The 23,511-nt window shown below is 46.0% G+C and overlaps 1 protein-coding gene across 4 annotated transcripts in view; it reads right to left on the bottom strand.

Moving 5' to 3' along the window:
* Window positions 1–23,511, bottom strand: part of MTA1 (metastasis associated 1) — an 842,399-nt gene that overhangs the window by 444,829 nt on the left and 374,059 nt on the right. For all 4 annotated transcript variants that reach the window (XM_085627173.1, XM_085627175.1, XM_085627174.1 and 1 more), the window contains exons 9-11: window positions 14,714–14,902; window positions 14,175–14,249; window positions 13,569–13,627 (exon numbers count right to left, since the gene is read on the bottom strand). In XM_085627173.1, the coding sequence (XP_085483299.1) occupies window positions 13,569–13,627; window positions 14,175–14,249; window positions 14,714–14,902 (323 nt within the window). The remainder of the gene's footprint in view (window positions 1–13,568; window positions 13,628–14,174; window positions 14,250–14,713; window positions 14,903–23,511) is intronic.

The raw sequence follows: 23,511 nt of genomic DNA, 5'->3' as shown, positions 1-23,511 counted from the left end.
TGAGGTCAGGCGTGCTGTGTCGAAGTTTATTATAATCAAAAAGGGCCACCCAGTGATAGGGCAGTCAAGGCACCCCCCATTGTCCCCCGGTCCACGCTCACAGTGATGAGCCGTTTCTGTTCTTCACTCACCGGTTCAGGGCACAATCCGGAGCTTTCAGAGCTTGCGGATGGAGATCTGACCTCCGAGTGCCATTGCCAATATAAGGCACACTGCCTGAGGGGTTCCGGGGATTATTAGGCATAAGCAGTCTACCTGGGTCCGTGTGTGGGCTCGATCCCAGAGTAATGCAGGAGGACAGATGCGGCGTCTATGTGCCAGCGGGGCACTCAGCCGCGCCGCGCCTGCTTAGTCGTGCTTCCGTTGCACCCGCGATCCTGCGGGCTTGATGGTCACTCTCCACTACCAGGTGATCGTGGTCCCCTACGGTTCCCAGGAGATCCTTCTTGGCGCTAGGAGGGGCAGACGCGTATGTAGGGCTGTGGCCTCAATGAGTGCCCCAAACATTCCTAGAGCCTGAACTGGTGGGACTTCTCAAGGCGGGAGCAGCTCAAGGCATCAAGCGGGTTGATATGGTTGTTATTGCAATAAATAACAAACCGCTTCCACTTTGCTGCATAACAAGCTCTTGTAGTAGGTCGTCTAGCTTCCTTAATAATGTTCATACAGTCTGGCGGAAGATTGAGACAGCCAAACTCTAGGACTTCAGTGCCAGATCGCTAGGTTGAGATGTCTGGAATGTGGGTGTCTTCTCTCTCCACGGCTCTGCCTGAGTAGATTGGATGTGAGATGTCGTTTTTGATGAGAAACTACTGAGAGCTCCAACAGGGTGATGAACTAAGGTTGACGGGCCCATGTGGGAACTACTAGGAGTAGTGTGAGGGATGTTTGCCTGAGCTTCTGATCCATTGGTAGGATGAGTGGGAGAGGTGGAAAAGCGTAGGCAAATATCCCTGACCAGTTCACCCATAGTGCATTGCCTCTGGACAATGGGTGTGGATACCTGGAGGCAAATTTTGGGCATTTTGCGTTTTGGTGTGTGGCGAACAGATCTATGTCTGGAAAGCTCCACGTCTGAAAGAACGGGAGGTGAACTTGAAGGTGGAGTTCCCACTTGTGAATCTGTTGTCTCTGCCTGCTGAGCAGATCTGCGATCTGATTGTCTACTCCTGGAAGGCGTTCTGCTAGGAGATAGATTTTGATATGTATGGCCCACCTCCAAATGGTCTGTGCAAGGTGTGACAGTTGGAGTGTGTGTGTCCCTCCCTGTTTCAGTATATAACACATGGCTGTCATGATGTCTCTACGTATCAGGACAGCTTTGCCTAAAAGGTGAGTTTGAAAGGCTTTGAACGCCAGAAATACTGCTACGAGATCTAGATGATTTATGTGCAGTTGCAGCATGCCGTGAATTGTGAGTTTAGAGATGAGCTCCCTAACCGGTTAGCGATGCGTCTGCTGTCAGCACGGTCTGTGAAACTGGGTCGATGAAGGGCCGCCCTTTGGAAAGGTTTTGTGGATTTCACCACTGCAGAGAGTGATGAGTGCGGCCGTCCACCAACACTAGATCCGATAATTGACCCCGAGACGGATTCCACTGACGTGCTAAGCATTCCTGAAGGGGACGCATTTGAAGTATTGCATAGGGAACTATTAAGATGCAAGACGCCATAATTCCTAGTAACTGCATGAATACCCGAGCTGGTGGGGCTGGATCTGGGAAATTAGAGCCTGAATGTTGCGTATCGTGGCTGGATTGGGACATGCTAAATCTTTTTGTGTATCGAGAGTGGCTCCCAAATACATTTGAGTGTTGGAGGGTTGGAGATGGGACTTGGACAGATTTACTGTGAATCAAATATCATGAAGCAGCTGTACTGTTTTGTGAGTGTGTTGTAGACACTTTGCTTGTGAACTGGCTTTGATGAGCCAGTCGTCTAAGTATGGGAAAACATGAATATGTTGCCTTTGCAGTTGAGCTGCGACTACTGCCAGGCATTTTGTGAATACTCTGGGAGCAGTGGTGACTTCGAATGGAAGCACTTTGAATTTGTTAATTGGTCCCGCTACCACAAACCTGAGATATTTGCAGCGAGCAGGATGTATTGAAATATTGACGTGCGCGTCCTTCAAATCTAAAGCAGACAAAGTCGCCTTGCTGAAGGAGTGGGAGCCCTTTGTTGGAGTGTCACCATGTGAAAATGATCTGATTGGATATACAGATTTAGGTCTCTGAGGCCTAGAATAGGCCAGATAGAGCCGTCCTTCTTAGGTATGAGAAAGTATAGGGAGTATACATCGGCCCCTTGATACTGTAATGGGACTGGCTCTATAGCTCTTATCTGCAATAGACAGAGAACCTTTTGTTTGAGAAGGTCCACATGCTGTGAGAAAGTGGCTCTGTATATACTGTTCCTTAATAGGTACAGGGTGTACAGAGTCCACAGTCCCCCAGGGTTTGACAGAGGTTAAAGTTAGATATAACCTTACTCTCTAAAGTGGTAGCTTGGTCGAGCAGTAAGGCAGTACCAGAGGACAGTTTAAAGCATTTGTTGTACACACTCAGTCAGCAAATGGTTTCACACACTCAATAACTGAACTCTAGGCCAATGGTTTATATATAAAAAATATATGCTTGTTTTATTGTAGAACCAACACTTGGAGCTAAAATATACTTTCTCAACAGTAGATGTTTCATATAAATACTTTTGCAATATGCAATAGACTTTTAGTAAACAGTTACAAGTGGTTGCAGTAGGCAACTCTATTTTTAAACACAACAATACATTGAGCTCAATGGTAAATTCAAGTTATTTGCAACAGATTACTTTTTAGATTACTTTTGGAATTCCAGGACTGGATCCTAGATTCAGTCCTGGGTCAGTTCTCAGAATCAAGTGATGAAAGTCGACTTAAGTACTGTAATGATTTTTAACTAATATTTAGCTATTTTAAAAGTTGACACTTAAAAAATATTTCAGAGAAAACAGTCCATGATTCCCTATGGAAGAAAATGCAGGTTACAGGTACAGTATGTTCTCGTTACTTTTGTAATCCAGTACTGGGGGCCTAGACTCAGTACTGGGACCTTTATCCAAAACAGGTAAGCAATTACGATTTCAGATATTATGCGATTTTTGAAGAATATTTAAAGATTGCAGAAATCGACACTTAAAAGAAATTTCACAGAAAAACAGTCAATGGTTTCCTATGGAAGAAAATTGAGTTAAGGGTAAGTACAGTTGTAGAGATTCTTCAGAGTCAGTGCTGGGCACCAAGATCCAGCACTGGGAGCTCACCTAAGAGCAGGTGAGTAAATTCGTTTTTGTCACTCGGCTGATTTTTGGTGTAGATTTGAAAAGTCCACACTTTGAAGAAATTTCAGGAAAAAGCCAGTCAATGTTACCCTATGAGGAAAATAGAGTTTGCGGTTTCAGGGTAAGTACTCGACTGGCAGAGTTGAGGTTCTGGGCACAGACTCAGGGGTCTCCCAGGGTCAGGTAGATACAGTTGGTTCACCCTCAGCGGCTCTAGGGCGGCCGGGTACAGAGAGAGTTAGGCCGAATGTTATCCTATGAGGGATAGGGGGGCATTGTTTGGTGGCTGCTGACTGGCGGCTGTGGGAGCTGGGCTCCTGGTCACTTACTCAGGGCAAGTGGGGAAGTAGGAAGGAGTAGAGTTTTCACTGCTAGGGCCACTCGGGCGGCTGGGTGCAGAGTGCTTTTGAGCCTTCGGGCGCTCAATGGATTTCAATGGGAAATCTCCGGTTAGGAAAAAGACTGCAAGCTCGGGGACGAGGACTCTTCAGGTGCCACCACCACGTCGAGAGGCAAGTTGGGTAGTTGGAGGATAGGTAGGTACCCCGGGATTGGGCACAGGGGGCCGTGGGGCGCCGCGTGCAGTGGTGCCTTTAGGTGTCGGGAAATCTTACCCTCTGTTGATCGCGGTTGGGGGGGGGGGCACCTGGTTCTGAGGCTGCAGGCTTCTTCAGGAATGTCGAGGGAGGTCCTTGGGTGCCGGACTCGGGGTCACAGTCGCCGTGGGGTCGTCCTCAGGGTCTTTGTTTACTCCGGCACTGGCCAGGCTCGGCTGGTGCAGAGTTTGCTGGGTTTGCGGTTCCGGGCTGCTGCCAGGGGTTAGAGATAGGTTTCGAGTAGAGCCTCTACTCATGGGAGTCCCAGGGGCTTAGAGCCAAAAGGTAGCCAGGTCCTCCGGGGTTGGTGAGGTTGCTAGCCACAAGAGATGCCGGGCTGGAGCAGGAGCCGGTTCGAGGGTCGACAGGCCGGTAGGGCTGTGGCCAAATCAGTTGGTTTCTTCCTCTTTTCAGCAGCTGCAGGGCAGGTCTTCTTTCTTCTTGCTCTTCGTAGTTTGGAATCTGGAAAAGGAAGGTTCAGGGTGCCCCTAAATACTAGATTTAGGGGCGTTACAGGTAAGTGAAGGGCAGGGACCAATGGGTCCCCGTCCTGGGGTGGGTACACCCCCTATCCTGCCTCTCTCCTGTGGGAGGGGGGCAGTAGCCTAGTCCTGATAGGGTAGGGCTCCCCATCTTCAAGATGGCGAGAGCCCGGAGATGTGCTTCACCTCGCCTCCCCCACCTGAGGGGTGGGGTTGGCAGGCTGGCACATCCCCTGTCCTTATTTGGGGTTTCCGGCCAAAGCTTCCCGCCAGAGTGGGGGGTTGCAGGGGCCTGGGGAAGCTCACAGAGGCGGCATGCCTTTGAAGCTTCCCCCTGCCCATCCTGGGGGAGGAGATTTAGCACCTCGCCCAGGATGTGCATTGTTGCAGGACCAGGAGAGCAGGGGCTCTCCTACCCAGGGGTCCAGCAACATGTCTGCTGGGTGGCAGCCTAGGCAGCCTCAGAGCAGACGTGGATTTGTAGGTTAGGTTCGAGGGGCCACCGCTAAGATGCCCTCTGGGGTGCTGGGTACATTAAATCCCACACTGGCATCAGTGTGGGTTTAATGTGCTGAGAAGTTTGATACCAAACTTCTCAGTCTTCAGTGTTGCCATTATGGTGCTGTGGGGCTCGTGTTTGATGAGGTCCCAGCACCATGTACTCTTTAAATGGCAGCACTGCACTTACAGGGCTCAGGAATGGACCTGGGCACTGTAGGGGCACAGGGTTCTTGCTCCTGCGCCCACACCATTGGCATAAGGCACCCAGCTAGAGGGGTGACTGATGTATGCCATGGCAGTGTATGTGATGGGCATGGCACACAGGGATGTGTGCCATGTCGACTTTGTTTTTGTCTTGCACCCAAACACTCAGCCTGCAAAGGCAGTGTGTGTGTGTGTAAGGGTACAGGGCCTCTAAGAGTGGCACTAGGAGTGCTGCAGCTCTTAGAGGCCTTCCTGGGTCACAAAGCCCTGGGTACTTAGGGTACCATTTACCAGGGGCTGACATGTGGCCAAGGTTTGTCAATTTGGGTTTGGTTTGTTTTAGGGAAGGAACATAGGCCCTGGGCACCTGATTGGCAGGAGTCCAGGGCACACTCAGTCAAAGTACATTCAGCAATTCAGCAAAAAGTGGGGGCATACCATGCAAGAAAGATGGCACTTTCTCACACATGCTATTGTGACAATTTGTGTAATCTTGGAAGAATGTTTGGGGGATTGTCAGTTAGCTCCCGGCAATAACCAGATCGGATAATTTGCACAACCAATTTTTCTGAAGTTATTGTATTTCAGATGGGTAGAAATTGAGCAAGACGTTCCCCGACAGATGTGGAATGATCGAGGTTGGAGGAGGCAAGTGACTGTTGGCTGCAGGGGAAGTACGTGTTGAGTTATCTTTACCTCTTCCCTTGCCGTTATTGCCTCAAAATCCTCCTCTAAAGTAGCCTCTAGAAGAGGGTGATTGATTGTTATCCCTGCAAGAGGTAGAGGTATTGTCCGAGGATGTGCTCTTTGAGCCCCCCATGTAAAAGGAGCAGCAAATGGAACCCCGATTGGAAGGTAACGGCAGAGCCACCTGGATTTTGCAACCTTTGTATACTTCTTCATTTTTTCTATAGAAGTATCCACTACAGGTCCGAAGAGGTGTTCCTTATCAAAGGGTAAATTTAAAATGGAAGCTTGGACTTGAGGTTTAAACCCTGAAATTCTGAGCCAGGTGTGTCTTCTTAAAAGAAAGCTGGTGTTACCTGTGTGAGCTGCAGTAGCAGCCACATCTAAAGCATACCTAATGGATGTATTAGAAATGAGCATTCCCTCCTATTTAAATCATTCGCTTTATTTTTATGTTCGTCTGGCAAGAATTGGAGTCATTTTTCCAGCTTCTTTGTAACAAGCCCTGTCATAACGAGCTATAAGAGCCTGGGTGTTGGCAATACGCTAGTTATTGGCTGCCTGTGCAGCTACTCTTTTGCCAGAGGCATCTATAAATTTGGATTCTTTATCATGAGGAGGGGCATCGCCTGTGATTTGGGAATTTTCTCTTTTGCGAGCTTTAGAGATCACTAGGGAGTCTAAGGGAACTTGACCCTTGATATAGATTGCGTCTGTAGGGACCAGCTTATATTTCTTGTCTACTCTACGTGTGACAATCTTTGCATGCACAGGGTCCTGAAAGGTTTTGTCTGTGTGTTTGAGCATAACTTGAGCATGGGCAGTGTGTGTGTTGCTCTCTGAGAAGAACTTAAGGTCTCAAAGAGAAAATCCTCCTCAAGGGCCTCTTTGTGAAGTTGGACCCCATGGTATTCGGCAGCCCTATTGAGCAACTCTATGTACCCAACATTGTCGTTTGGTGGAGAGGGTTGATCAGGATCATTGTCTGTATTAGGATCTGTATTGTAGTCTGTCCATGGATCAGGACTAATGTCCCCTGGTACCTCCTCATCCCCATCTTCATTATCATGGTGGTCAGGTGGTTGTGGTCAATTTATAGGAGTAATTAACAAATTTGGGTCAAGTGGGGAAGGAGGTGTAAGAGGAGTAGGAGGAGGAAGAGAAAGATTAGTACCAACATTCTTCTTTTCAAGTGGAATGTGGCAAGCTTCCTCCAACTCTGGCTTCTGTTTAACTACAATTTTTACGTGAATATGTCCAGTTTTTGGATTAATCACTAGTTCTACGGATCAGTATTGGAAGGCGGTACGTCAAAACGAGGCTATTTGGATGGGGGAGTTGCTGTTTTGTCTTTGGGCGCCAGACTTTTCGATGCCGAAGGTTTCAGCTCAGAGGCTTTAGGATCTGAAGATTTAGGTTTTGGTGCCGGAGGGATGGTCACAATGATGTGCTTGGATTTCTGTGCCCAAGGCTTCGGTTCGGTGCCCGAATGAGGCCAACTCAATCCCGAGCCAGAAGGCTTCGATGTGTGTTTCGGTGCAGAGCCTGAAGGCGGGGAAATCTAAATCTGATCTCGGTGCCAACATTGCCCCGAAGGCAGAGGAGGGCCCGGAGCCTTTTTCTTTGGCATATTTTGGGGCAGTACTCACTGTGCGCTGACCCAGCGGAACGTCTTCTTCCATGTCGAAGTCGTCTTCGGACACGGAAATGTGTTCCTCCTCTTCTTGGGCTCCATGTGCGTCGAAGACTTCATGGTCGGAATTTTCTCCTAAGATATCCGGCGCGAAACTGCTTTGTTGGTGCATTTCATGACGTCGAGCCAGTGTCTTCTTGGATCGAAAAGATCGGCACACGTCGCGGTCCTGTTCGTTGTGTTCGGGGGATAAATACAGGTTGCACACTTCGTGCAAGTCTGTGCGCTGAAACTTAGCACAACACCCGGGACATCCATCTACTGTGAGCTGACCTGTTGCGGTTAGACCCAATGGCCCTCCATTAATTTTCCGATCGAAGATTTTGATCCGATACAATATGCGGAGGATGGGAACGCGATCGAGAAACAATACCATCGAGGGTAGTGGATTGCGCACCGAAGGGTACCCGAGAAAATGTGTCGAACCGGAGCACAACAATTCACATCCAAACCCAATGGCGGAAAAATACAATATAACAATGGAGTCAATGCCCATACGCACTATTACCGAAAGGAGTCGTAACCTACCTCGTGACTGGAAAAGACTTCTTCGAAGAAAAACAAAGTGCAAATATCCGGACCCAACACTAGATGGCAGACTTATGCAAAGCATGTGATCTACAGCGCACATGCCTTGAACATATGTATTATTGATTTTCCATATTTTTCATTTATATCATCCTTTCAACACAATCGTCTCGTCTTACATTTACATGGACATAAAAACCTTTTTTAAAGTATAAAAAAGTGATAACGCAAAATAAATGAATCCATAAACGCAAAAAGGAATTTTTAAAGCCGTGATTCATTTACATTCAATCATTAACACATACAAGTAGAAGTGTTCAGAGCCCTTTCTCTATATATTCAGGAACACTATTCATAGGACAACTCATTGGATTACCTTGAAGGAGTTCATCAAGAGGGAGAAGGCACTCAAAAAACGGAGGGGAAACCAAGGAGAAAGCAGTGAAAACGAGGGAAAAGCAAGGAGAAGGCACTCAAAAAACAGGGGGATAATCAAGGCAAAGACATGAGCAAGAGTGATGTAGCAGCACAGGGAGAGCTGGGCCTGCTCAATGGGGTCGCTCTGCGATCTCTATTAAGTTAAGTCCTGGGAGGAGGGTCGGGAGCTGGAGGCGGTGTGCGGAGCTAGGCAGGAACAAGGCGGCAGGCAGAAACAAGGCGGCAGGCAGGAGCGGCAAAGAGGGACAAGACTAAAGCAATGGCAACGAAGGAGAAGGCACTGGCAAAATGGGGGAAACACAAGTAGAAAGCAATGAAAACTAGGTAAAAGCAAGGAGTTGGCACTCAAAAAGCAGGGGAAAAGTAAGAGAACACAGAAGCAAGAGCGATGCAGCAGCACGGGGAGAGCTGGGCCTGGGGCATGCTCAATGGGGTTGTGCTGCGGCCTTCATTAAGTAGGTTCTGGGAGGATGGAAGGGCTCTGGGAGGATGGTGGGCCTCTGGGAGGCTGTGGGCAGGGCTAGGGGGCAAAAAAGCAGCAGGCAGGAGCGGCCATGAGGGAAAACCAAGGAGAAAGCAGTGAAAACAAGGGAAAAGCAAGGAGAAGGCACTCCAAAAACAGTGGGAAAAGCAAGGAAAAGACAGAAGCAAGACGGGGCCTTCTCCCCGGTTGCCATCCTCTTGGAGAGTCCATTATACATTCACAGGTCATCTGGAGGCAAAGAGACTCAAGGGATAGTTGTCAACACCCTATTTGTGGGATTCAGTGTTGAGACCCTGCGAAGCACCATTGAAAGGTCCTGTTATTCAAGCGTGGTGGATTTGTCGGCTTCTAGTGGAAGAGGTATTCCTGCTCCTTTCATGTAGTCCAGTGTTAAGGGCACCTCGATGCCGGTTGGTCATCACCCATCTCCCTCAACTCAGAGGGTTTCAGAGGGATAAGGAATTCTTTCAATGTGTTGTCATTCTCCTTCCGCTGCAGGAGGGCTGCCATCTCAGCTTTGAGCTGGCACTTCTTCCATTCAAGTAAGAGGGGGTGGTCAGTTTCAGCCTTCGAAGGGGTCTTCCTCTTAGAGGTCAGGGTTCTTTGGTTTTCGGCTCCCCGTCTCCGTCATTTGTCCCTTCTTTTGTAACCGCTGGATGTAGAGGGTCAGCTCAAAGGAGTGGCCCCAATAGTGTCCTTTGGTCAGGACCCGTGCAGCTCTATGCGCTTGTGCCGACCTTCGACCATTGAGTATATAGATGTCAACATGAGGAGGCTTTCGAGGATCTAGGGTCTGTAACTTCTGTTGCTTTCGTTACCCTCTGGCTCTTGGACTAATCAGAATCTCTTGCTGCCCTTCCTGCAGCCTCTATCCACTCGACACATAAGGCGCCGACTCACCGCCTTTTGCCGGTTCGGCTTCCCAGACTATCCCCTCCTCATCTTCACTGGAGAGGACTAGGTCCTTAAAGGAATCCTGGTTCCTCTGGACGTATGCCATGGCATGGTGTACCAGTCGCTGTTTGAGTCTTGCATTTAAGATTTTTGGGATAAATTCTGTACAGGCCTCGTGGTCCTCAGCGATGTAATATTTCTGGAGACAAGTTGCACACATCAAGGTGGTCACTTTGTGCAAACTTGTAATATCAATTGAGACAAAATTTAAATGGTGTTCTCCATGCCTGTGCATTCTCTGACCACATGGTGCTCCCTCGCGAGATCGGGAAGGCTCCCCTTCTCCGGCCTTTGAGTGTTGTTCTTCTCAGTTACCTTCGGTGTGTCTCCAAGGAGAAAATCTGTTTTTCAATGGCTGAAGACATTTTTCAGAGCTCCAGTCGTGGTTAATGACCAAGTGCCTGAAAAAAGAATCGGAAGATGGCGACCATGCACAGGAACGTCTGGGGGTGCACGCAAGATGACACACAGGGGATAAACTAACCCCCAAATGGAGGTCGACGACACCCAAAAGAAGAAGAAATGAAAAAAAAGGAGGCAGATGATTCCGGACTTAGCCATTATATAGCAAATAGATAACATGAATCCAGAAAAGAATCCATGCTGCAAAACTGCTAAATACAGGACATGATCGGACATGGACAGTCTGAAAATCCTTACAGTTCTAGCCTATAGAGCTACATTGTCCTGTCTTTCCCCGTTATAGACTTTTAGAGAAAATAAAAACAGTTTGTGAAGGGTATTTTAAAATATCACATTTCTTACTTTCTAATGATACTTCAGGTTTTTATGTATAATTCCAGCTTTAGGAGTAAATTACTGGAATTAGCAAAACAGCCTTTGTAGGCTGCTAAATTGTGCATGTGTGTCACATGTACTTTCCGAACCTTTCAACGCAAGGCGATGTGGTTACATAAAATGCTACTTTGGAAGAAGTGTCTAGAGAACATGCATGCACTATTCATTATTCATACCAATGGAGATCCGATGAAGAAAAACAAGGCTTTGACCAAGTACCCATCATAGTATCACTGAGGGAATCAGTGAAAGGAAGGGATCAGAGGTTGTATAATCACAGTTAGAACGTTTGATTTGGTTTCAACAGAGGGTAGTTGAGGGCAGCTGCAATTCTAGTGCTTCAGCTGCTGTCTAGACCACCACTGCAAATGAGGAGTTCTCTTCAATTGGAGGCCCAAGTGGCAAGTCAAGCTCTCTCCTAGACAAGGTTTCAAGCCCTCTGGCTTCTGTAAATCAAATGCATAAGGCATCATCACTATAATGAGGTGGTAGCAAGCCATCTCCATCATCAACATTTGGGGTGACCCGCTCTACCTCAGGATCAGAGACCTAACCAAAAATATAATGGCACCTCTGCTGATAGGAACAACATGGCCTAAGCACTGAGTTAGAAGTCAAATTCCATGACAACCAGTTGTGCTTCTGTTAATTCACAGCACATCAGTCAGGCTCAAACCAAAGTTGGTTTGGGGTCCAACACTGGCAACAGCACTAAGTTATATTACAGGGCTGCACCCTTTAGAATCCCTGCATTTATTACAGATTGCTTGAGTTCAGCTCTCACAGTAAGACGTCGTAAATTAGGAGTTCTGCGATAAGCAATACCTGGCAGTTTTGGAAAAACCTTTTGTAATTGTTTGCAGGTGGATAATAAGGGAAATGTGTTTTGTGTTATGTTTTTATACTTAGGGGGCTGATGGATGATAGTCAATCACAAACGGGATTCTGCCAACTTTGTTTCTGCAATTGGTATACCAAATAAGTGCTTCCCTGGGTAACTGCTGTATGATATGCAGAACAGTCTCACATTTGAAATAATCTTTCAATCTCCTGTAGATGTTCTTTACAAGTGCCTCGATTGCTTCAGATGAGATTTGATCCGAGAGCTTAGTTGCACATGTTGATCAGTTTAGTGTGGCATGACTGACAGTTTAGAACATATATTCTACATTTAGATTTATGAAATTCAGTACCAAAGCTGTAGAAAAAAAAATATGTAGGCCAAATAGTGAATGATCTCCGTACATGATTCAGGAATCACAATTCAGCAAAAAATAATTAAGAAACTGAACTAGCTTGTAGCCAATCATTTTAACCTTGCGGACCATTTGCTATCAGAGTTGAAGATTTTTCCTTGTGGAACAGATCTTAAGAACTACTGGACTACAGAGAAAAGTTCTTATGCAAGGTTTAATATCATTGCATCCAGATGGACTGAATATCACTGACAACACCAACGGATTACTGCATACCTCAAGAGATCTCAGGACTACATTGATTCCATATTCCAAACAGAATCCTCACTCATCATGATTTTTGAAAATTCAGCAATGTCAGATGTGCAGTCACTGAGCAAACAATGTTGTACTACGCAAGGAAGGCAGCGACCAAAATGCTGTGATGGAAATATTTTTGTTCTTTGGAGAGTCCATCTCGGAGAAAGAGAGAAGAACAAGAACGAGGAAGAGAATGAGAGTAAGAGAAAGCACGAAAGAGAAAGGAAAAGCACAAAAGAGAGAAAGAACAAAACAGAAAGAATGAGAGAAAATGCAAGGGGAAGAACAAGCAAGAAAACGAAAAAGGGAGAGAGAAAGAAAGTGTGTGTGAGGGGGGGTAGGAATGGGGATAAGGAAAATGATCACCTACCTACTTGCAAAGAGATGCCCTTTGCAAAAGTGACTAATGGTGCGACTATAGTGAAACCTTCCTGCGACACTGACTACTAATGCAGTGCTTTCAAATTACTGATTTCCAATAGTGTAGAATCGAAGTAGTAGGTGAGCACCCCCCTCTGCTCCTAAATAGGCCACAAAAAATGTAATTTTCCTTTCCACACTAAAATTCATTCCACACGCACCAATGGTATAGTGTTCAAAAGGTTCTCTCCTTTTCAACCACTTGAAGCTTGGTGAACCGTACAATAAGGAACAATTAGCCACAAGTGAGGGCTATTGGCCCACTGATAATGGCACCGTCACACACTGCTTATCTAAAGCAAGTTCAAGGTCTGGTACGACACACTTGCACTCTGCAATGTGAAGTACCTTTTGATGTAGAGTGGAAAGTCTTTGAGACCGCATTAGCTGGTGGGTCAGTACTCCTGTATTTGAGTGGCAGACAGCCTAAAATAGAAGCAAAAGAACAGTGGACAAGTGCCTGGTGTTTCTTTCTCTTGTCAGTAACATGAAGTTGGAGCCAAAAATGGTCAGAATCCAGTTGGCTTTAACTTTCTATTAAAGATAATGTCTACAGCACTCCTGTGACAACTCTCATCACAAAAATGCAGCTATTCTAAAGAGCTTATAACAGAAAATCCAAAAACGGGAAAAATAACCATGCACAAAAAAAGCTACACAATATAGAATCTACATCCCTAGAAAACATACACGTAGATGGTAAGGCTGAAGAAGCCCGACGCTCCACTGATGAAACTGGCCTCAGTATCTGCAGTTTTTGAAGCCATTAACTAGGTGGTCATACTGACGCATTGAGAGAGCAGTAGACACACATAAAATATTTAACATGTCCACTACGGAATTTGGCAACACATATATAGTTGCACTCAAGACAGTCACTTGATTAATCACAGACAATGAAAATATTTAAGAATCTTAAGAACAGCACGCCATAATGTATAGAAAGATTTCAAGTGGAGAGAACACTTACTAGTTGGGTATATACACTTGTTTTAATTTACTTTCTGCTTCTGCCGCTTTCAATCGTTTCTTTGAAGAAAGAAAAAAAACAGAAGTTACAATTAATTTTGGGACATTCAAAATTTTACATTGAAACTACTATGACTTTCACCTGCATTATTGTGGCTCAGTCACACTGTACATTCCACATCTGAACGCAGGTAATTGACTGGTTAATAAAGATTATGATTTATGATTGCTCCCCAGTTATGAGGGAGGAACGGATCAAAATTATTTCATGCTGAGATTGTTTTGAAAAGATCTATGGTGAAACTTTGCATGCAATACTGGCAAAGCTTCACAATATGTAACCATGATTTGCCTGATAAATGTAAATTAAGCTTTCCGGCGGTTTACTATTCTGTGTGAAATTTCACCCTTCAGAAAAATATACTGTAAAACATTCATAACCTAGGCATGTCTGTGAGGTGCTCCTTTTTCAGCTCCTTACTCACCCAGTACTATGCCACAAGTAAGCAACAGATAATGTGTACACATTTTAACAAAGTATCTACCTATATATGGATACATATCTACATTTAAGAGAAATACTTATTTTTGCGTTAGTATTGCTTACCTGCTGAACGTATCTGTCTGTAGTCTTCCACATGTAATAATATTCTATTATACTGGTTAATGACTTCCAAGGTAACTTGTAAAACAGAAAAATTAGTTGATTAACTTTAAAAAATGGTCTCCTATTTGGAAATGTGTAAAACGTTTAATGACATGACTGGGGTTTTAGAAAATACACATCTATATTCGTCTAGCAAATTGTGGTGAAAGGTTCCTAGCTAGGATGCAGCCAGAATTACCAGGGGCCACCAGCATTTAAGGCAGAACACTGAACATTGGCCTGAAAAAACAGTAAACCCATTTCTTAAGAGTACCATTTTGGTGTTTAGGTACATTAACAAAAGTAAATACATAAATTCCTAATATACTCTAGGACATACTAAAAACTGTGCATGCAAGCGTGTGGATGGCAAGATGGTGTGGGTGGGCAAGGAAGCGTGGACAATGCACATGTGCACTGGGATACAGACAAATAGCTCAAGCATACAATGTGTTTGTTCGTAAAATGAATCATTAGAAACTTCAGCTTTAAATACTTACAAAATCTTGTTGTATGTCAGTGAAATCTTTTCCGTATTTTTCTAAGGCTTCCTCAAAGAGGTTTGCTTCCGATGCGGACCATTCCTCCATTTCATCTCTGCATAGAACTGGCCCACCCTGTGGCACCAGTGCAGATATTGCCTTCGAAATTTCATAATTACTTTTGTCCAAAGTATCCATTGCGTGGAACTAAACAAGTAGAAAAAGAACAATCTAAATTACATGTAACAAATAATTATAAGAGAAAGTACATGGAACTACTTCATTAAACTGTCAGACCAAATACACAACAGCTACGGTGACACTCTAGTCTCATTCTGGCACTTTTAAGCCTCTATGGCTCTAGTTCTTCAGTCTGTCCGCACAGAGTAATGACAATATATTATAATCTTACATCGAGCAACAAACACGGAGGCAAAGAGTGTAGAGGTGCTCAATAAACACATGTAGGAAGCTGGGTTTCTGTTGCAGTAACCCCCCCACTTTTTGCCAGACTACTGATGCACTTTGACTTGATGTGCCCTGGGTCTCTGCCAATCAGGTTCCCAAGACCTGTATTCTTTCCTAAAACTGTACCTTGTACCCCCAATTGGCACCTTTCTGGCAACATGTCAGTCTCTTGTAAAAGGTACCATGGGTACCAAGAGCACAGTGGCCAGGGCAGGCCTCCAAGGTCTGCAGCACTTATTGGGCCACCCTTAGAGGCCCTGTACCTACACACACACCTACCTACCTACACGCACACACACCCTCGCCTCACCCCCCCCTTTTGCAGGCTGCGTGTTTTGATGCAGAACAAAGGGAAGAGTCGATATGGCACACATCCCTGTGTGCCATGCCTACAACTTACTGCCCTGGCACAGGTCAGCCATCACTCTAGCAGGGTGCACTATACCAGTGTTAAGGGTACAGGTTCATGAGCCCTGTACCCCTACAGTGTCTAAGCCAATTCTTAGACATTGTAAGTGCAATACTGCCATCAAGAGTATATGGTGCTGGTAGTTTGTCATTACGAACCCCACAGCACCATAATGACTTTACTGAAAACTGGGACGTTGGTATCAAACTTCTCAGCACATTAAACCCACACTAATGCCAGTGTGGGATTTAATGAAAAAAGCGCTCAGAGGGCATCTTACAGATGCACCCTGAAAAACGACCACCCTCTGGTGGGTTCCGTTGACTGGTACTCACCAGCCTGCCACCATGAGATACGTTTCTGGACCCCTGGGGTGTGAGCTTTTGTTTTCTGAGCCCAGAAACAAAGCCTTTCCTGGGAAGATGTGGTCACACCTCCCCCAGGCCAGAAAGAGCCATCGGTGGCAGGGGAGCTTCAAAGACCTTGCAGCCTTTGCAATGCAACCCCTAGCCTCTTGCTATCAGGAGCAGGCCCCTTCCTGTCTTCCCCCTTTTTCGGTGGAAAGACAGGCGGGAAAAATTAGAGCAGCCTAGAAGGTGTGCCCACCTCTGTGAACCTCACCCCTCAGGTGGGGGAGGCGTTGTGAAGCCCACTCTTCAGTGCCCACTCCCCAACGTGAGGCGAGTACACCAAGGGTGCTGCCCCCTAAATATAGTATTTAGGGGGCAGCCGAACCAAGTAGACAGATTTCCGCAACCTACGAAGAAGGACGAAAGAAGACGCCCAGCAGAGGAGACTGCAGAGAAGAACTGACTTGGCCCCAGACCTACTGGCCCATCTGCAGTTTCCAGAGATCCTGCACCAAAAGTCGTCTTGTCCTGCAGCCAGCATCCTGAAAAACCCTGGGAGGACTGACTGCCTTCAACAAAGACCGATCTCCTGTGAATAGCAGCTCTGTTTTAAAGAATCTCCAAGACAGACTCTGAGCCTGCTGAGGACAAAGAAACTTGATGCATGGGAACACCATTACCACCTGATGTCCACGGCCTGAATCCGTGTGGTCCACAAGGTCCCCAAGCTCTCCAGAGTCAGAGTCCACCATGGGCTGACTCCTCCAGGACTCCCTGACGTCGCCTGCAGCCTCTGCATGGAGATCCCCCTTACCCAACCGCGATTGGTCCAGTAAGGAGAAATCCGACCACAAAAGACACCCCTGCATCCAGCTACCCTGGAGAAAAAAAAAAACCCGTGGTACACCAATGTATCCGAGCCCTCCAACTTACCTGCCCAGCTGTTGGCTCCCCCCGGAAGACTTCCTGGGACGAGCCTGCAGCCAAAATCCAAAATCAGCAACTTACATTTAAAACTGGGCCCCCGACGCAAAAACAGCACTCTGCACCCAGCCACCCCTGTGCCACTGCAGGTGCACCTTCTCTGCTAACTTGGATCCCCCTTTTCCCTGAGATTAACACCAGAAGCTTTGCTCCCACAACCTTGTGGCCTGCTCATGAGCAGCCACCAACCGGAGGCCCCCTATGTCCCATTGGCCAACATTGGGCCTCAGCACTCTGCACCCGGCTGCCCCAGTGTCCCTGAGGTTGTTCTGAGGGTGCATCCTTGACCCTGGGGGAACGGCTCAGCACTCTGCACCCGGCTGCCCCAGTGTCCCTGAGGTTGTTCTGAGGGTGCATCCTTGACCCTGGGGGAACGCCGATTCTAACCCCAGAATTCCAACTCCCACAAATAACTACTTACCTGCAAAACGTTAACTCTATTTCCTCCCATAGAATGGCATTCACTACTTTTCCTTGAAAAATCTTTAGTGTGGAGTTGGTTTGTATGAAACATTGAAAAACTGTACAACTGCAAAAACAGATTAACTTACTTTTTGTCTAAGAAATGTTTCAGTGTGATATCTAGGCATATCACACTGATTAGCAAAAGTAACTTAAGAAGTAATCCAATAAGTAATGTGTACTGTAATTTTGAACTGTTGACTTATCTGTTATTCAAACAACTGCATTTAAAACCTGCATTCACTGCATAAGATTTTGCAAAGTATTATTTCATTTACCTGCATCAGGCTTGGCTTGGTTCTAGAAATAAAATACCTAAATATTTTTGATACAAACAAATTGGTATGAGTTCAGTCTTTGAGCGTGTGACAATTTCTTGTGTACAACAAATGCATAACACTACCCTCTGATAAAGCCTTACTGCTCGACCATACAACCACAAATAAAGAGTAAGCTGCTCTGTAACCTCCTCTCTGGTAACCTCTGGTGAAGGTTGACTGGGTGGAAGCCTTGTAAGAGGTGGAAGGGTTGTCTGATGAGTAGCCTCTGGAGTTGCCTTTGTATGAGGAGCGACGAAAAGAACGTCTGGGAGCTGGCGATTGCAAGACTCCCATTGACTTGGCTGTGTCAGTGTCCTTTTTCATTTTCTCCAGGGAGGAGTCTACATTAGGGCCAATGAGGTGCTCTTGGTCGAATGGTTGATTCAGGATCAAACTTTATACCTCAGGCTTAAAGCCTGAAATGCGTAGCCAAGCGTGCCTACGCAAAAGAACACTTTTATTTACAGCTCTGGAGGCGGTATCTGCCACTTCGAGAGCGCAACGAATGGAGGTATTGGTTATTAGATTACCCTCCTGTATGAGGTCGTTGGCTTTGTTTTTTATTTGTCCAGGAGGTGTTGCAATAGGGACTCTAACTCGTCATAATGTGCCCTATAATATCTGGCTAGCAGGGCCTGAGTGTTGGCGATGCACCATATGTTAGCCACTTGTGAGGCTGTCCTCTTGCCAGAGGCGTCCAAGAGTTTAGACTATCGGGTGGGGCTGCGTCACCTGATGTCTGAGAGTTAGCCCTCTTCCTGGCATTGGATACCACCATGGGGTCTAATGGAACAGAGTCCTTAATGTAAGCTGAGTCTGTAGGGGCAGCTTTGTATTTCTTTTCTATGCAAGGGTTGATAACTCGAGCCCTAACAGGATCTTTGAATACATCAGGAGCATGCTTAATAACTCCTTTGAGCATGGGCATTGTGTGGTGTCAAAAGTGTGCAACAAGAAATCCTCCTCGACGGTGTCTGTGTGTAGGTCGACCCCATGGTACTGGGCAGCTCGGTGTCCGAGCGGATTAAAGCCCATGGTGTCCTCTTGTGGGTAAGGCCTAGTGGGGCAAATGTCATCTTACAGGAGTTTAGGGACATCAGGTGTAATAGTCATCCCAAGGGTCAGGGGAACCAGGTGGGCTGGGATCCCCTAGTGGCACATCGTCCGCACCCCCCTTTCGGGTCATCAGAGGTGTCATCATCGTCTACTGGTGTAGGAGATGGTGTAGGAGAATGAGGTGGAGGAGGAGGTGGTGGAGAAGAGACTAAGAGGGGATGTAGCAATGTCCCTCTTCTTAGGTGGTGGAGCAGGTGTAGGCTTGTCCAGTGGGCTTTTCCTGGAACTTAGTGTCAATTGACCAGTTTTAGGGTCTTTAACCAGAGTTTTTTGTGCAGGTTCTGGTCGAAAAATCTATTCGGATGAAGGTTAGTTTTTCGGCGCCGAGTGTTTCGGTTCAGAGGGCTTTTTCGGCTCCGGAGTGTCCTTGGGTTTGGACCTGTGTTGTTTTGCAGTCTCTCTGTTTTTTGGGTCCCGATGATTTTTTCAGATCCAAAGAGTGCGAGTCCAAACTCTTGGGGAGTGGCTTCTTGGTCGGCTCCGCGTGTTTTGAGGTGGAAGCAGCGGTCGACACGGAGGAGGAGGGCGGTTACTTTTTTGGTTCCGAAGATTGAGTTTCGGCACCGGAAGCAGGCGGACTAGAGCCCAAGTCGCCTGAAGGCTTGGTAGGCTTCTTTGCCGGGCCCGAGGGCGGGGCGTGGGAAGCGGTGTGAACCGGGGCCCGAAGGCGAATGTGTGACCAAAGCCTTTTTTATACGGAGGGCGTCGGGGTCGACGTCTTTACTTACGACCCTCTGCGCCAGAGTTATTTCTTCGACGTCGGAGTCATCGGCTTCGGAAGCGCTGACAAGGTCTTTTTCGATCCGCTACCGCTCCAGTACATCGACGTCCTCTTGGAAGAAGTCGTCGGGGATTGCGGTCGACAAGCGAGCCATGGTCCTCCGAGCTCGCCGATCCTGAATGGTCTTCTTGGAGCAGAAAGAGGCACAAGCTGGACAGTCTCTGCCCTTGTGCTCCGGTGAAAAGCAGAGCTTACACACCTCATGCAGATCGGTGTGGGGAAACTTCGACCCACATCGAGGACACTTCTTGAATGGCGTCCTTTCCATGGGCCAGATGCTAAGGCCGAGGTAGGCCCGAAGGCCTTCGTCGACGACCGGAATCGAAGACTTCGGTTTGGAGAGATGCGCGATGAGTAGGTTTCGCGACAATACCGTAGAAAGGGTGAAGGATTGTGAGTCGAAATGGAATCTGTAACGGTTCCGAACTGGAGCACGTGAAACACATCTGAGCCCGATGGCGGACAAAAACAATCTGAGGATGGAGCCGATGCCCATGCGCACTATGATCCAAAGGAGGAGTCACCTACCTCGTGACTTCCAAAGACTTTCCAGGACAAAAACAAGTGCAAACATCCGGGCCCAACACCAGATGGTGATCTATGCTAAGTGTGTGATCTGCAGCTCATATGCCTCGAACAGATAAATTATGGGAGTCATTTCACCATTCAGAGGCGCCAAGCATATGTTGCATTGATACTGGTCCGAAAAGCTGGGACATTATTTAAAATCATGTAGCGTCGGGACACCCAGACAGTCCTCTGAAAACTGGGAATGTCTGGGGGAATCCGTAACGTGTAGTCGCCCCAACTGATGGGTATGCAGCAGATTCCACCATTCGCCCCTAATGCCTGCAATGTGTAGGCAGCAGAGCGTACCATTCGCCCCGGATGCTTGTAATGCATATGCAGCAGAGCGTACCATTGGCCCCGGACGCCAGCAATGTGTATGCAGCAGAGCGCACCATTCGCCCCTAATCCCAGCAATGTGTATGCAGCAGAGCGCACCATTCGCCCCTAATGCCTGCAATGTGTATGCAGCAGAGCGCACCATTCGCCCTGATGCATGCAATGTATATGCAGCAGAGTGCACCATTCGCCCCTAATGCCAGCAATGTGTATGCAGCAGAGCGTACCATTCGCCTCTAATGCCAGAAATGTGTATGCAGCAGAGCGCACCATTCGCCCCTAATGCCTGCAATGTGTATGCAGCAGAGCGCACCATTCACCCTGATGCATGCAATGTGTATGCAGCAGATTGCACCATTTGCCCCTGGTGCCTGCAATGTGTATGCAGCAGATTGCACCATTCGCCCCTGATGCCTGCAATGTGTAGGCAGCAGAGCTTACCATTTGCCCCTGATGCCTGTAATGTATATGCAGCAGAGCGTGCCATTCACCCCGATGCATGCAATGTGGATGCAGCAGATTGCACCATTCGCCCCTGGTGCCTGCAATGTGTATGCAGCAGATTGCACCATTCGCCCCGGATGCCTGTAATGTATATGCAGCAGAGCGTACCATTCGCCCCGGATGCCTGCAAAGAGAAAAATAAGCTTGCCATGTTGCATTATCCCAAAGGACGAAAGAGGACCAAAAGGAGGAGGGAAAGCTACTACTAAAAGAGTGGGACGGAACAGGTCAGCGGGAAAGTATTAAATCTTAGTCTTGTCAGGTGACATCTAATGTTGTTGGTTATAGTTTAAGGAATTCTGATTGAAGTCCTGAACACTCACAACCTTATGCCATGCAAAGGAATTGAGTAAGTAATTTAAAAAAAAAAATAAGACGTGTGATACGTTAGCTGCTTTCCACAGGCAGACCAGAGAGAACCATGCGAGCATGAGGACTAATTATTCGCCCACAGCAGTTCAACCATAAAGATTTTTGTGAGGTCTTCATTGCAATTTCCGTGATGCTTCTTTCAGGGCCATGTTTAATGATTCGCAGAATCGGTACAGTGAGTCATTAAAGATGGGACCCAAGGCAAATTAAAAAAATCTGTGCTTGACGATATTCAAAGTCAAAAACCATGAAAGCTTATTGAAAATTAAGAATCATTACAAAAAGCAACAAGCATTGGTAAATGCATTAGGTTTCGCCTATGTAATTGATATTAAACTTTTTGTTGTACCATTGTCACTGTAGTATATAGAACAGTAGAAAGATAATACACATTCTTCTACTCGTGTATACCTGGGGAATTTACAAAGCAAAGCAATCCTGTGGATAGATGCCAACACTAGACCCAGAGAGAGTCACATACATCTCAGCCATTACACTTACAGACCGAGTTGAACAGACATGCCTCTTCTCAGAGAAAATCTAAAGAATTTGTATGAATTATTCTACACTATAACAGCCAAAAGTGTTCGATAAACAAAATTAGCTGATATTCAAAACTTAATTAGTGCAGTCTTGCCGTGGTCAGGATCGAACCCCTACCTACTCACTAACTCATCCGAAATGGCAGTATGCCATCTGGCTGTTCTTATTGCATAAGCCAAAAGAAAAACACTACTAAATAGTAACTTCTCCTACCTGCATGTCCTTGCAATGCCCGTAATACAAGTGTTAAACAGGCCAATAGGTCCTTTTATTTTCAAAACGACAGTACTTCACACACTTAAGAACAGTTAAGACAGCACAGGGACATAAGAGTCCATTTGCCTTTCAGCCTCTCCCCGTGACCACCCAGCAGGAAGAGAAAACAAGCATTTGCAATTCAATCGGTCTCGCATTTTTTAGAGAGCTGTTGACCTTGTAAATGGTAATTTTTTTACCCGTATGTGTTTTATTTTTCAGTGTAGTGTATGTATGGGTTGTGTAGTGGAATGAAGTGTGCTGTTTAGTATTTGTTTGTAGTGTATGGTGTGTATTATATTTGTGTAGTGGAAATATGTGGAAGGTTATTTAGGTGAAAAGGATTATGGGATTAATAGATAGTGGTAAATAAAGAAAGTATGAGTGGCTAAAGTAAAGCGACAGAACAGAAGGGATGTGTAGGCGGACTTGGCAAGAAAGGGAATTGAATGTGATTAATCAAGAAGAATGTACCATTGTGTTTTATATGTAGAGACAAGAAATGTGGTCGGGAAAGTCCGTAGCAATGATTCCTGCAACACTAGCTACAAAATATGGTCGTGTAAATGAGTGGAGGAAGCTCGTTGTTGTATATGCAAAAGAGACAACAAAATAAAATAAAAATGCCATTATGGTCCGACCAAAACTGTTCACGAAGACCAAAGATAATCCCTTACAATTGGGGAAGTGAGAGAGCGTTGCTATTTTAGCAACCATAGCATTTTAAGACCTTATAACCTTTAATTTATTGGATATTTGAGTTAGGACAGTAATGTTAAACATCAGGCCAAGTGAGAAGTTACTGCATAAAGCCCAAAAATGCAATATATTTGTGTTGGTTAATGTTGTTGCTGTTTTGGCTTGAATACCACAACTAAATTTTAAGGGAGCTCTCCAATAGGGCAAATATATTTTACAGATAATTTGGTTTATCCCATTGTAAAAAATAATAAATCTTTTGCCTGTAAAAGCACACTCACAAACTGCCCCTAATAAAGGTATGGTACGGTAATATACCTATGAAATACACAAAACAATATCAGGTTTAATAGTTAATACTGTATAAACTCAGAATTGTTACTAAAATGCATTATATTAAGGGAAGCATAAAAGTATGTTAAGATGGAGAACCAATAGCAACAAGCATTGAAAATGCAATAGGTCTCGCCTTTGATTAAGTAAAAGCCATTTACTTTGCTAATGGTATTGTACAGCAAAGCAAATGGCTTTAACTTAATAAAAGGCGAGACCTATTACATTTTAAATATCGGCATATTCTTGTTGCCAAGGGACTCCTTACTGCTGGTACTGCACTGTATAATGTAATATGTTTTAAAATGCCAATA

Source organism: Triturus cristatus, chromosome 9 (genome assembly GCF_964204655.1).
Source record: "Triturus cristatus chromosome 9, aTriCri1.1, whole genome shotgun sequence".
Taxonomy (NCBI): Eukaryota; Metazoa; Chordata; class Amphibia; order Caudata; family Salamandridae; genus Triturus; species Triturus cristatus.
Note: the sequence above shows the minus strand (reverse complement) of the source record. Positions and strands in the feature narration are given on the sequence as shown.